The sequence below is a fragment of the Myotis nattereri genome (assembly GCF_964212035.1).
Source record: "Myotis nattereri genome assembly, chromosome: X".
Classification (NCBI taxonomy): Eukaryota; Metazoa; Chordata; class Mammalia; order Chiroptera; family Vespertilionidae; genus Myotis; species Myotis nattereri.
In genome coordinates, this window is record NC_138078.1 from 51,223,826 (window position 1) to 51,239,182 (window position 15,357).

The window sequence follows — 15,357 nt, forward strand, 5'->3', positions numbered from 1 at the left end:
TGTGTTTTGGATACATTTTGGCAGTCACTAGTTTGTAGATGGTAATTGAAGCCATAGGCAGAGTTGGGACTTTAAAAAGAGAGTATAAAGTGAGTAGAATGATACTGGGCTTTGAGGAACTTTACCATTTAAAGGACAGTTGAAGCAAAGATGAACCAGGAAAGAGACTTAGAAGATCAGCTAGAAGAATAGAAGGAAAAGCAGGAAAGTATGTTATCTACCAAATCGTCAAGTAAACTGAAGACTGAAAAATTACCATGGGATGTAGTGATATGCAGATCATTGGTGATCTTAACAAGAGTTATTTCAGTGGAATACTGTGAGCAGAAATCAATATTGAGGTTGAGGAGCAAGTGAGAGAGGAGAGCAAAAGGAAATGAAGGCAATGGGCGTAAACTATTCTTTCAAAATTTGTGAAGGAGAGAAATAGGGCAAAGGGCAGTGGGATAAGGAAGCATGCTATTGTTTTAATTAAGATAGGTGAGATTTGAACATGTTTTCATCTTAATAGGAAGTATCCCTTTTAGAATGGGAGAAGTCAAAGATAAAGTAGAGAGAAGGGATAACGAATAGAAGAAGATTCATCAGGAGGCAAGAAGAGTTGGGATCCAAATCATAAGTGAGGAGACTGGTTGTAGGAGACAGAACAGCTCCTCTTCTATCATAGAAGGGAAGGGGAGAGGATGATTACACATCTCTATGAAGCCTCCTTTTGATTGTTTTAGGATTCCATTCACTTGTCATTTCCCAGAACCCTAAAGTACCCTATATAAGAAAATAGAAACATGTAAATTGACTGTACCTCTGCAACACCCACCATCCAATCAAGAGTGAGTATGCAAATTAACCTGACAAAGGTGGTGGGATAGTTTGCATACACAGGTGCCAGGCAGAGAGCAGAGTGGGAGAACCAACGGCTTGGGGGACGTGGCTCCCTCAGCCGCTCCTCCCAAGCCACCGGGCAGAGAGCAGAGCGGGAGAGCCCGCTGAGAGTGGAGCCGCTTGGGGAACTTGGCTCCCCAAGCTGCCAGATGGAGAGCAGAGAGGAAGATCTGGCAGCTTGGAGGACTTGGCAGAGTGGGAGGCCATGGGACGGAGATAGAGCCGGAAGGGAAAACCAAGAGTGCGGGGAGCACCAGGAATGCTGGGAATCGTAGTTCTGGTGGCAATCAGATCTCCTAGACCAGCCGTGGGAAAACTACGGCCCGCGGGCTGGATCCAGCCTGTTTGAAATGAATAAAACTAAAAAAAAAGACCATACCCTTTTATGTAATGATGTTTACTTTGAATTTATATTAGTTCACACAAACACTCCATCCATGCTTTTGTTCCAGCCCTCCGGTCCAGTTTAAGAACCCATTGTGGCCCTCGAGTCAAAAAGTTTGCCCACCCCTGTCCTAGACACTAGAGCAAAGTGAGCCTAGTGCAAGTTACTGTTGCAGTGGGGGATGGAGGGAAAGCAAAGGTGAGAGACATAAGTAAAATCAGAGTGTCTAGGAAAAATTAAAAGGTAGATATCCTAAAACTTCCAGGAAATCTCCACCAATGAAGCAAAGAAAAAAAATGCCTCTATTATTCTGTGAGTAACAAACCAAACTGGGTTGGGGTCTCAGACAATTCGCTCATATGATTGCAAAGACAGACAGAAACTCCCAGATTGGAGAGGGCTCCCCTGAGGGCTCTAAGATTGGAGAGGGTGTAGATTGGGCTGAGGGACCCATCTCCCGTGCAAGAATCATTGTGCACCGGGCCCCCAGTTTAACTATACTTGATGATTTAGCATCTTCTGTCTTTTATTATTTCCTACTACTATTTCAGGCCTTAGGCTTGTGTTCATTAACTAGATTGTAAAATTGAGAATAAACCACAAGAGTTTATTCTCATATTCCCCTTCACATTGCTTAGCACAGGGCTGAGTTTATTTATTTAAAACAAAATTTTTAAATATATTTTATTGATTTTTTACAGAGAGGAAGGCAGAGGGATAGAGAGTTAGAAACATCGATGAGAGAGAAACATCGATCAGCTGCCTCCTGCACACCCCCCACTGGGGATGTGCCCGCAACCAAGGCACATGCCCTTGACTGGAATCGAACCTGGGACCCTTGAGTCTGCAGGCCAACGCTCTATCCACTGAGCCAAACCAGTCAGGGCAATTTTTTTTAAAATATATTTTTATTGATTTTTTACAGAGAGGAAGGGAGAGAGATAGAGAGTTAGAAACATCGATGAGAGAGAAACATCAATCAGCCACCTCCTGCACATCTCCCACTGGGGATGTGCCCGCAACTCAGGTACATGCCCTTGACCTGAACTCTTCAGTCCGCTGGCCGACGCTCTATCCACTGAGCCAAACCGGTTCGGCAGGGCAATTTTTAAAAATATTTTTATTCTTATTGATTTCAGAGAGGAAGGGAGAGGGAGAGAGAGATAGAAACATCAATGATGAGAGAGAATCATTGATCGGCTGCCTCCTGCACTCCCCCTACTGGGGATCAAGCACACAACCCAGGCATGTGCCCTTGACTGGAATCAAACCCGGGACCCTTCAGTTTGCAGGCCGACGCTCTATCCACTGAGCCAAACCAGCTCGAGCTGATTTAAAAAATAAAAAAATCAAGGCTTGATACTATATGTTCATGTTGACCAATATCACCCCAATAAATTTAATAATAAAAAAGAGGCTCAATAAAAGTCATTAAGAGACTTAGGTGAGCCGAAACCAGTTTGGCTCAGTGGATAGAGCGTCGGCCTGCGGACTGAAGGGTCCCAGGTTCGATTCTGGTCAAGGGCATGTACCTGGGTTGCAGGCATATCCCCAGTAGGAGATGTGCAGGAGGCAGCTGATCGATGTTTCTCTCTCATCGATGTTTCTAACTCTCTATCTCTCTCCCTTCCTGTCTGTAAAAAATCAATAAAATATATTTAAAAAAAAAAAAAAAAAAAAGAGACTTAGGTGAAAGGGACAGCTTATCTTCTAAATACTAGTTGTTCATACAGTGCTGATTGTCCTTTTATCATTGAATCATCAACCCTGATGCTCTCTGTAATACCTAAGATAATGCCTTAGATTTCCTATGTATTGAATACAATTACGTGACTGCTCTTGCAGTAATTTCACTGATAAAGGGATAAATAGCTTTTGTTTGGTAACTATTTTCCTTTGCATTTCCCAGGTACAGCAGCTACAGGTCTTGTTGCTACAAGCCCATGGAGGTACCCTGCCTGGATCTATAAAGTAAGAGTCATATATTAATTTTAAATGTAAATTCTAGCAAAGCCTATTTCTCCTGATGGTTGTTTTCCCCTGATATATTAAATTTTCTAGTAGCACTGATGTCAAGGTAGGGATCTTACCAAACCTGCTGACTGTTTTGGACTTAGCTAGTTAGCTTTGAGTAAGCCTGATGTAATAGGAAGAACATAGGTTCTGGCCTCAGAAATTTATTTACTTAGTTAGTTAGTTAGTTAGTTAGTTAGTTAATCCTCACCTGAGGATATTCTTCCATTGATTTTTAGAGAGAGTGGAAGGGAGGGGGAGAGGCAGAGATAAATTACATCAATGTGAAAGAGACACATCGATGTAAGGGACACACGTGGATTGGTTGCCTCCTGCACATACCCCAACTGGTATATGGGATCAAGCCTTCAACCGAGCTTTGTGCCCTTGACCAGAATTGAACCTGGGACCCTTCAGTCTGCGGGCCGACACTCTATCCAATGAGCCAAACTGGCTAGGTTTGGCCTCAGAAATTTGTTAATTGGAATTCTATGAGAAAGAGCTGTCATTGCTCTCCCATTTATTTACTTGATTTTTTGTTTATATGCATATAGTCTCATGGGTATTTATTGTTTTATTGCTCAAAGTGTTCAGGCTTTGTCCACTAGGAGCTCCCTTAGGGTGGCTCTTGTGTTCTTTAAAATGTCCTCAACTTTTTTAGCATTTCCATAAAATGTTCTACACCTATCTTGTATTTTTGCCACCCTAGTCTGGAATCAACCAAATTTCCAAGGAGCCATGGTATTTTTTTAAATTGAAAATGGTGTTTATAAACCAGATCTGGCCATATAGGTGTGCTCCTTGTTACTGGGGTGTCACTACTTCTAGGTGCCCTCAGTGAGTAATGCTAGGAAATACCTGTATGCATAGTAACACACATATGTTCCTATCTATGTTTTTATATCTATGTACCTTTATAAACAAGGTGGGGCAAAAGTAGGTTTACAGTTGTGAGTACATGAAATAGAGGTTATTCTTGCATTATTATTTATTATTGTATTATTTTCCATACAAACAACTGTAAATCTACTTTTGCTCCACCCTGTATATTAAAAACCATGATTTTATACTAATACCTCTGATTCCAGTCCAACACTACAGGGTTCATTTTAGCCTTCCTCTCCTTATTTATAAACTTCTTTCTTCACCAGTGATTATCTGAAATCTGTTTACTACTTGTTCAGTTCTAGTATACATATAAAGTAGTTTCAGGATTGCTAGCCCATACCCCTGTGAGAAACACTTGTATGAATTAGATTATGTATAGTTCTTTTTGTCTTTAGGCTTAGATTATTCAGGCAAGGTGTTATTTCCAACAGTCACTTTGTATTCCATTTTGGGTCCCCTCTACATCTTGGTTGGCTTTAACCCTTTGCGGTCGTATTAAATTTGGACATGGGTGTCGTACTGGTCGGAATTAATTTCCATTGAAAGAGCAGTGATACATAACATGCAAGATTATGAAGGATAAACAAGATTTATTAATTCTTTTTTGGAACTACGTCACTACTAGTAGAATCACTACAAACGTTATCACTTTCTATGTCAGAGTAAGTATTCAAGGTGCCAAAATAAAACTCTTCATCGTTACTTTCAGATTCGCAGTACACTTCTTTCAGTAACTTTCTTTTTGCCATTTTGGAGTATTATTTGAAATATCTTAACAAGTGAGAATGCCTAATTACAGTTAAACGTAATTTGTAAAGCTTTATTTGAAAGTCTGCGAAGTATCTCCAAAGCTTGTTGATTTCTTCACTCTCAAAAGGCGACTGACTCGCCACGGTGTTTTGCATGGCGAGTGTGGAACGACCGCATTTGTTTATATTGAGTTTTGATATCTCTGATTTGTCGGGGCAATGTTTTGGTTCGTGACAAGGTCTCTTAGACACTCAAGAGCTTTCAGAGAAATTATGAACTGATACATGAATGAATAGAGTTAAGATTTGTACGGTTCCTTGCTGAGGTGGCTGAGAGCAGACATACGACCGGAACGGTAAAAAAGCTTTGGTGGGCCGAAGCCGGTTTGGCTCAGTGGATAGAGTGTCGGCTTGCAGACTGAAAGGTCCCAGGTTCGATTCCGCTCAAGGGCATGTACCTAGGTTGTGGGCGCATCCCCAATGGGGGTGTGCAGGAGGCAGCTGATTGATGTTTCTCTCTCATCGATGTTTCTAACTCTCTATCCCTCTCCCTTCCTCTCTGTAAAAAATCAATAAAATATATTAAAAAAAAAAAAAAGCTTTGGTGGCTGAGAATAGACAAACGACCGCAAAGGGTTAATTGTTTATATTTTGGATATAAAGGTATGTGAAACATGTGTGAAATATGATGCTCTAAGTCAGAGTTATACAGAAAGATATACTCAGAGCAGAAAAATGCGAATCAGAACCATGAGAGATCACTGTACACCCATTAGGATGACTATTATAAAAACAAAACAGGAAATAACCAATGCTGTCAAGGATGTGAGGAGGATGTAGAGAAATTAGAACTTTTGTGCACTGTTGGAGGAGTTGTAAAATGGTATAACTGCTATAGAAAAGAGTATGGAGTTTCCTCAAACAATTTAAATAGAATGCCATATAATCTAGCAATTTTACTTCTGGATATACACCTAAAAGAATTGAAAGCAGGGTCTCAAAGAGATATCTGCACTCCCATGCTCCCAACAGCCAAGAAGGGGAAGCAACACAATGTCCATCAACAGATGAATGAATAAATGAATGTGGTGTATTCATACAATGGACTATTATTTAGGCTTATAAAGGAAGGAAATTCTGACACATGCTACAGCATGAATGAATCTTGGAAACATTATGCTAAGTGAAACAAGATAATTACAAAAGACAAATACTGTATGATTTTCCCTCCATATGAGGTACTTATAGCAATCAAATGAAAGTAGAATGATGTTTGCCAGGGGCTGGGGAGAGGAGGAAATGGGCAGTTATTGTAAGTGCATACAGTGTTTCAGTTTTTCAAGATAAACAAGTTTTAAAGATAGATGCTAGTGATGGTTGCTCAACATTGTGAATATTCTTCCCCCCCCCTTCAAAGCCACTTTATTTTTAAAATTAAATTTATTGGGGTGACATTGGTTAATAGGATTATATAGGTTTCAAGTGTACATTTTGAACTGTATACTTAAAAATAGTTTAAATGGTGGTGCCTTGTTGTGTTGTATTATGTGCCCTTAAATCAACGCAGCAGATCCAAGCAACAGCAGCCTCCTGATCACCACACCCTCTGAGGATCAGCAGCTGTACGTGAAGCCTCCCCCCACCAGCCAGAAGAGCCACCACAGCTGTGAACAGCACCCACCAGAGGAGCTGCTGCCGACAGAGGAGCAGCTGCTACCACAACCGCTCGAGGAGCAACCACAGCCCAAGGCGCCACTGCCACCCAGGGAGCAGCCACTGAACGACTCAAGGTCTAGATATGTCAGTGAGATCAAACATGGGTAGACAAAGAAACCCACAAAGGAAAGAAAAGGAGGACTCGCCAGAAAAGCAGCTAAGTGATACAGAGGCATGCAACATGACAGAAAAAGAATTCAGACTAAGGGTCCTAGAGTGCATAAACCAGATGGAGGAAAAAATCAACAACATATACAAGAAGCAAGAAGAAACAGATGAAAAAATCAACTACTTATGCAAGAAGCAAGAAGAAACAGATGAAAAAATCAACAACTAAAGTAAGACCCAACAAGAAATGAAGAGCGATATAGCTGCAATAAAAAACACCATTGAAAGTATCAACAGTAGACTAGGAGAAGCGAGGACCAAATTAGTGAATTAGAAGACAATGAAGCAAAACACACCCAAACTGTACTGCAATTGGAGAAAAAAATTAAAAGTCAGGGGGAGAGCCTAAGGGAGCTTTGGGACAACATGAAACGAAACAACATACGAATAATAGGGGTGCCAGAACAACAGAAAGAGGAACAAGGATTAGAAAACCTATTCGAAGAAATATCAGAAAACTTCCCTGAGGTGGGGGAAAAAAAAAGTCACACAAGCACAGAGTCCCAAACAAGGTGAACCCGAAAAGACCCACACCAAGACACATCATAATTACCATGGCAAATGTTCAGGACAAAGAGAGACTCTTACAGGCTGCAAGAGAGAGACGGAAAGTTACATACAAGGGATCTCCCATTAGATTATCAAATGATTTCTCAACAGAAACACATCAGGCCAGAAAAGAATGGACGGAAATTTACAAAGTGATGCAAAGCAAAGGACTGAATCCAAGAATACTCTATCCAACCAGGCTATCATTCAAAACTGAAGGGGAAATAAGAAGCATCACAGACAAAAAAAGGCTAAGGGAGTTTATCACCACCAAGCCAGCAATGCAAGAAATGCTAAAGGGACTGGTGTAAAAAGAAGAAACAGAAAGCTCAGAAAGAAAACAGCCACACAAAAAAAGAAATGGCTACAAACAAGTACCTTTCAATAATAACTTTAAACGTAAACGGACTAAATGCTCCAACCAAAAGACATCAAGTGGCTGAATGGATAAAAAAAAAACATGACCCATACATTTGCTGTCTACAAGAGACCCATCTCATTAGAAGGGATGCACAAAGACTGAAAGTGAAGGGATGGAAAAATATCTTTCAGGCAAATGGAAAGGAAAAGGAAGCTGGGGTAGCAATACTTATATCGGACAAAATAGACCTCAAAGTGAAGGCCATAACAAGAGATAAGGAAGGCCACTTCATAATAAAGGGATCAATACAATAAGAAGATATAACCCTGGTAAACATATATGCACCCAATGCAGGAGCACCCAAATTCATTAAAAAAACTCCTGGAAGATATCAAAGGAGAGATCGACAACAATACAATCATAGTAGGGGACTTTAATACACCACTGACAGCACTGAATAAATCCTCTAGACAAACACTCAGCAAAGAAACAGCAATTCTAAATGACTCACTAGATCAGATGGACTTAATTGACATCTTCAGAACGCTTCACCCCAAAGCCATGGAATATACATTCTACTCAAGTGCTCATAAGACATCTTCAAAAATAGACCACATATTGGGTCACAAACAAAGTCTCCCCAAATTCAAGAAGATTGAAATCATACCAAGCATCATCTCAGACCACGATGGCTTAATATTAGAAATAAACTACAATAAAAACAACCCAAAATACTCAAACACTTGGAAGCTGAGTAGCATGCTATTCAATATTGATTGGGTTACCAATGAGATCAAAGAAGAAATTAAAAACATCCTGGAAACTAATGACAATGAAAACACAACAATCCAAAACCTATGGGATGCAATGAAAGCAGTCCTGAGAGGGAAGTTTATAGCTCTACAGGCCTATCTCAACAAACAAGAAAAAATGGTAGTAAATCATCTAAATCTACAACTCAAAGAATTAGAAAGAGAGCAACAAGAAAACCCCAGAGTGAGCAGAAGGAAGGAGATAATAAAGATTAGAGCAGAAATAAATGACATAGAGACCAAAAAAACAATACAGAAAATCAATGAAACCAAGAGCTGGTTCTTTGAAAGGATAAACAAGATTGACAAACCTCTAGCCAGGCTCACCAAGTAACAAAGAGAGAGGACCCAAATAAACAAAATCATAAACGATAGAGGCGAAATAACAGCAGACCCCACAGAAATACAAATGATTGTTAAGAAATACTATGGACAACTCTACTCCAACAAACTAGACAACCTGGAGGAAATGGACATATTCCTAGAAAAATACAACATTCCAACACTCAATCAGGAAGAATCTAAAAATCTCAATAGGCCAATAACTATCGAAGAAATTGAAGCAGTCATCAAAAAGCTTCCAGCAAACAAAAGCCCAGGACCAGGCGGCCTCACAGGCGAGTTTTACCAAACATTCAAGGAAGAACTAAAACCTATCCTCCTCAGACTACTACAAAAAATTCAAGGGTAAGGAACACTTCCAAGCTCATTCTATGGAGTCAGCATCACCCTAATACCAAAACCAGGTAAAGACAACACAGTGAAAGAGAATTACAGGCCAATATCCCTCATGAACATAGATGCCAAAATCCTCAACAAAATCTTAGCAAATCGGACCCAGCAGTACATCAGAAAGATCATACACCATGACCAAGCAGGATTTATCCCAGAGATGCAAGGATGGTACAATATCCGCAAATCAATAAACGTGATACATCACATAAACAAATTAAAAGAAAAAAAATAGTTTAAATGGTACATTTTATGTTTTGTATATTTACCACAGTTTTTAGAAAAAGGGCCAAAGGATCAAAAAACTCATTAGAAAAATGGGACACATGAATAGACAATTCACCAGAAAAAGAGATAAAAGTAGCCCTGAAACATAAAAAAAATGCTCAAGCCCACTCGTAAGTAAAGAAATACAAATTCAAACAACACTGAGACAGTATTGCTCACCTATTCATTTAGTAAAAAATGGAAAAATATGACACCACATTCCATTGATGAGTTTGTGGAGGAAACAAGCATTGTTATACACTGCTGTTGGGAATGCAAATGGGTGTAACCCTTCTGGTGGGGAATATGACAGTATCTGACAAAACCAGACATGCACTTACCTTTGTCCCAGCAATCCCATTTCTAAAAATCTACCCTGAAGATAAATGACTAACAACAAATATATATATATATATATATATATATATATATATATATATATACACTGCAGCATCTATATAATTGCCAAATATTCGAGACAATCTAAATGCCCATATATAGGAGGAAGGTTGAATATATATGACATAAAATTTACCATCTTAATCATTTTTAAGTGTACAGTTCAGAAGTGTTATGTATAGTGAAATTGCTTCTTGCAAAACTGAAACTCCATACTCATTAAACAACTCCCCACCCCCACCCCATCTATTCTTTTGCAGTTTTCTGCCAATGCTCGTATTTATAGAATGCTCTTTACCATCACCTATATTTTCTTCTAGTTTTCTTGTAAGTTTTTTCTTTTTTAAAAATTATGGTAAATAACATAAAATTTACTATCTTAACCATTTTTAAGTGCACAGTTGAGTAGCATTAAGTATATTTACCTTGTTGTGAAACAGATCTCCAGAACTTTTTCATCTTCTAAAACCGAAATTATATACCCATTAAACAATATCTCCTTGTGCCCTTTCTCCTCAGCCCCTGGTAACCACCATTCTACTTTCTGTTTCTATGAACTTGACTACTTTAGATATCACATATTAGTGTAATCAAACAGTGTTTGTCTTTTTGTGACTGGCTTTTTTCATTGATTATACAGTGTGGGGTAAAAGTAGGTTTATAGTTGTTCGTATGAAAAGTAATACAATAATCCTATATGATACAAGGCTAATATGCAAATTGTCCCCTCGGAAGTTCGACTGACCGGGAGTTCGACCGCTCAGTGTGACATGCACTGACCACCAGCAGGCATTGCAGAATGAATGAAGGCCCTGGCCGGCAGCTGGCAGCCAGGGAAAGGGAAGCCCTGATCGCTGGCCAGGCCTAGGGATTCTACGTGTGCATGACTTTCGTGAACTGTGCCTCTAGTTAATAAATAATCCAAGAATAAATTCTTTGTATTTTGCGTAACCCCGATTGTATACCTACTTTTGCCCCATCTTGTATATACCATTTCTTGTGTATCCATTCATTCATCAATGGACACAAGGTGCTTTTTGGAAATTGTGAATAATGCTGCTATGAACATAGGTGTGCAGATGTCTCTTTAAGACCCTGCTTTTGATTCCTTTGGATATGTAACCAAAAGGAGAATGACTGGATCATATAGTAATTCCATTAAAACTTTTTATTTAAATCACCATACTATTTTCCATAGTGGCTGCATAATAGTCACCCTAATTTTGGCCCTTATTTTTAATATTTCTTTATATATTGGTGAATATTAGTTCTTTTTAGTGTATTTTTCTTCAAGTGTATTCTCTTTTACTTTGTTTATAGTGTTTGTTATGCAAAATTTTTTAATTTTTATGTAGTGAAAAGTTTATCAGTCATTTTTTATTGCTTCTGGATTCCTTAGCAACTTTATTGAGATAATTTATATACCTGAAAATTCACTCATTTTAAGTACAATTCAATGACTTATTTTTTAAAATATATTTTTATTGATTTCAGAGAGGAAGGGAGTGGGAGGGAGAGATAGAAACGTCAATGAGAGAATCATTGATTGGCTGCCTCCTGTGCACGCTCTTTACTGGGGGTTGAACCCACAACCCAAGCATGTGCTCTTAATGGGAATCAAATCTGGGACCCTTCAGTCCGCAGGCTGACGCTGTATCCTCTGAGCCAAACCACCTAGGGCAATTCAGTGACTCTTAGTAAATTCAGAGTTGTACAACTATCACCACAACCCAATTTTAGAACATTTTCATCACCTCAAAATGATCCCTTCTGTCCATTTGCAATCACTCCTGTTCCCACTCCCAGCCCCAGCCAACCACTAGCCTGCTTTCTGTTCCTAGAGATTTGCCTATTGTGAACATATCATATACATGGAATCATAGAGTATGTGGACTTTTTGTCTGGCTTCTTTCGCCTATAATATTTCTGAGATTCATCCATGTTGTATCTTGTATCAGTACTTCATTCCTTTTTATTGCTGAATAGTATTTCATTGTCTGGATAGACTATATTTTGTCTATCCATTCAGCAGTTCATAAACTTTTTGGTTGTTTCAACTTTTTTGCTATTATGAGTAATGTTGCTATGAGTATTCACTGGTAAGTTTTTGTGTGGGCATGTGTTTTTGTTTTGTTTTGTTTTTTAAAAATATATTTTATTGATTTTTTATAGAGAGGAAGGGAGAGGGATAGAGAGTTAGAAACATCGATGAGAGAGAAACATCGATCAGCTGCCTCCTGCACATCCTCTACTGGGGATGTGCCCACAACCAAGTACATGCCCTTGACCGGAATCGAACCTGGGACCCTTGAGTCCACAGGCCGGCGCTCTATCCACTGAGCCAAACTGGTTAGGACGGCATGTGTTTTTTATTGGATAGATACCTAGAAGTGGAATTGCTGGGTCATATGTTTAAGAAAATGCCAAAGTGACACTGTTTACATTCTCCTCATGCTTCTGGAGTTTGATTCATAGTTAGAAAACCTTTTCCTATACCAAGGTTAAAGAGGAATTCACCAATGTTTTCTTCTAGTCCTTATGTTGGTTTTATGTTTTACTTTTTATTTGGAGTTTATTCGTGTGAATGGTGTGAGCCTATTCTTTTTACCAACTTTATTTTTAGTAACCCTTAATCATTTTTATGATTATAAAAGTGATACACTGCTATATTTAGAAAGTATAAAAAATAAATATTAAAATTGCCATAATTTTGTCACCCACAGATGACCACCTTTGTCTTTGTAATTCTCCCCCTTTTGGTAATTTAATCTTGATTTCCTTGGTAATATTTTAAGAATGCTGGATAAAGAAACTGAGGAAAGCTCGGTTCTCTCAAAAGGTCTCTTAAAGACCTATTCTAGTATACTTGGTTTAGAAGCAATTGGCCCATCTTCCTTTCCTTTCAATTTAGCACAGGCCTATTTCATGTAACACAAGACTAATAAAGATCATTCCAGACTTCCAACAACCTAGGATATACTATAGGATATACTTATAACTGCAAGAATAATCGATTCTAAGAAACAGTTGATGAATCAAACAATTAAAATCAGTTGTTCAATGTTTTACAGAGAAATAAATATGATACTTTTATCTCAAAAATATATGTTTATATTTTAGAGACCTTTCATACGTCTTTTAACAAATGTACAATTTATATACATGGTTTTTTTTAAATTTTTGTCCTTGTCTCATATTATATTTTTTAATGTGTGTCACTGAAGCTTTTATATTGATTTTCTGCAAGTGTTTGTCAATTTGCACATGCTCAGCTAACTTGAATTCCTACTTTGCCAATTAAATAGCTTGTGAAAGAGGAAACACTGGTTTTCCATTGTATTTTTCCCCATTTAGAGAATCCTTAGAAATGTTAAGGGGAAAATGTACAGGGATGTAATGTACAGCATATGGAACATAGTCAATAATATCATAACTTTGTACAGTGACAGATGGTTACTAGACTTAATGCAGCGATTACTTTGTAAGCTATATAAATATCGAATCACGTTATACACCTGAAATTAATATGATATTTTATGTCAACTGTACTTTAATCAATATCATTACTTTGGAGCTTGTCAATTTTCATGAATGATGCATGGAAGTTTTCAGTTTAATAGCAGTAAGGAAAGAAGGAAATATCAGAGCAATTTAAAATAACACTAAATGTACTGATAGTTCGTTTTTATAATACATTTTAATTGAGCATTCCTTCATAAGAGTCTTAGTAAATTTTCCACAGTGTATAGGCAGTCCTCTGGTTACATCGGATTTGACATATGTCGTTTCGTGGTTACGTTGCCATCTCCCATTTACAGTATTTATATAAAAAAAATTCCATCATTTCGACGTATGTACATATGTGCTTTGTGTTTTTTATTATTTATTTGCCACAAGTAAAGGTCAGGAATTGTTATCTTTTTATTAAAATTTGTTACTGTTTCACTTCATTACTGCTGTGTATGTGCTCATGTGAGTGACATAGGTGCTTATGTAGGTGGGTTCTGACTTACAGTGAAAATCAGGTTATGTCGCGCCGTAAGAATAGGTCTCCGACATAACCCAAGGACCTACTATAATATGAGACCTTATGGTGTGACCTTGTTATTAACTTTTTGATAAAGATGTTTTATAAAAATTCATGGAGGTCTTGTTTTGGCCAGGTGGCTCAGTGATTGAAGCGTCGTCCTGTGCAGCAAAAGGTTTTGGGTTCAATTCCCTGTTGGGGCACATACCTAGGTTGAAGGTTCCTTCGCTCCCCAGTCAGGGCACATGCGGGAGGCAACCGATCAATGATTCTCTCACATCAATATTTTTCTCTCCTACCCTCCCTTCTCCCCTCCCTCCTTTTCTCTCTCTAAAAATAAATAAAAACATATCCTTAGATGATGATTTCAAAATATAATTCGTGGAGGTGAGAAGGCATCTGTTATTGTAATCATTTTTATCCTTTTATCCTCAATTGAGAACAGCTGTTCCCTGTCCTTTTACCCCTTATTATAGCCCTGCCAGCTATTAGCTTTTCCCTTCAGTCTTCTTAAGATCAAATCTTTATATTTCTTCTGATCTTTTTTTAAATATATTTTTATTGACTTCAGAAAGGAAGAGAGAGAGAGAGAGAAACATCAATGATGAGAATCATTTATTGGCTGCTTCCTGCATGCCCCCCACTGGGGAGTGAGCTCACAAACCTGGCATGTGCCCTGATCTGGAATCAAACTGTGACCTCCTAGTTCATGGGTCGACAATCAACCACTGAGCAACACTGGCCAGGCTTTTCTGATCTTTTTTCACCAGTCCAATTTTTCAATGTTTTGAATATCTAATCCCGGTAGATTACAAAACAAACCCCAAAACTATACTACTTAATGGCCTGCTTCATTAGTCTGGGACCACTATGAAGTAATCTGCATAAATTCCAAAGGTTCTTATTTATATGCATCCTTGAAATTTTTTCTGTCCCTCCCTTCCACTCCTATTTGAAATGGAAATTATTGTTGCCTCCCACCACTCTAAGTAATTTAAAACTGATAGACAAATGAACAGAAGGCTATGGGTCATCAGTTTTAAACAAGACAAGCACTTAAGAAGGGAGCACTTATTTATGGAGAATTGTGAAATGAGCTCTTAGTGGCCACTGTTCACCATTTCAACTTTCTGACTTCTTAAATTCTGTTGGGACTAAACTACACACTAAATAGGTAATTGACTTACGTTTATGAGGTAAAATTTAGACCCTACCTCCTCTGTACCTTTTCTTCCCTACATTCCTAATCTTTAATGAGAGATTAAGAGTGGGAAGAAGGAGAAAACATGTGTCTTAGCTACAGTTAGCCTTCACTTCTTATCTGTGTAGCACAAACAGAAAGATCCTAAGCCAAGAGCCAAGGATAGAGGTTAGTTGTTCCTGTTGCAACCATATCTGGCCCTGAATCA

The 15,357-nt window shown here is 38.4% G+C and overlaps 1 protein-coding gene across 1 annotated transcript in view; it reads left to right on the top strand.

Annotated features, from left to right (window-relative positions):
* The window catches only part of KIF4A (kinesin family member 4A), a 177,614-nt gene that overhangs the window by 65,219 nt on the left and 97,038 nt on the right, over positions 1 to 15,357 (top strand). Inside the window, exon 11 of the mRNA XM_081080846.1 lies at positions 3,177 to 3,238. Within this exon, the coding sequence (XP_080936972.1) occupies positions 3,177 to 3,238 (62 nt within the window). The remainder of the gene's footprint in view (positions 1 to 3,176; positions 3,239 to 15,357) is intronic.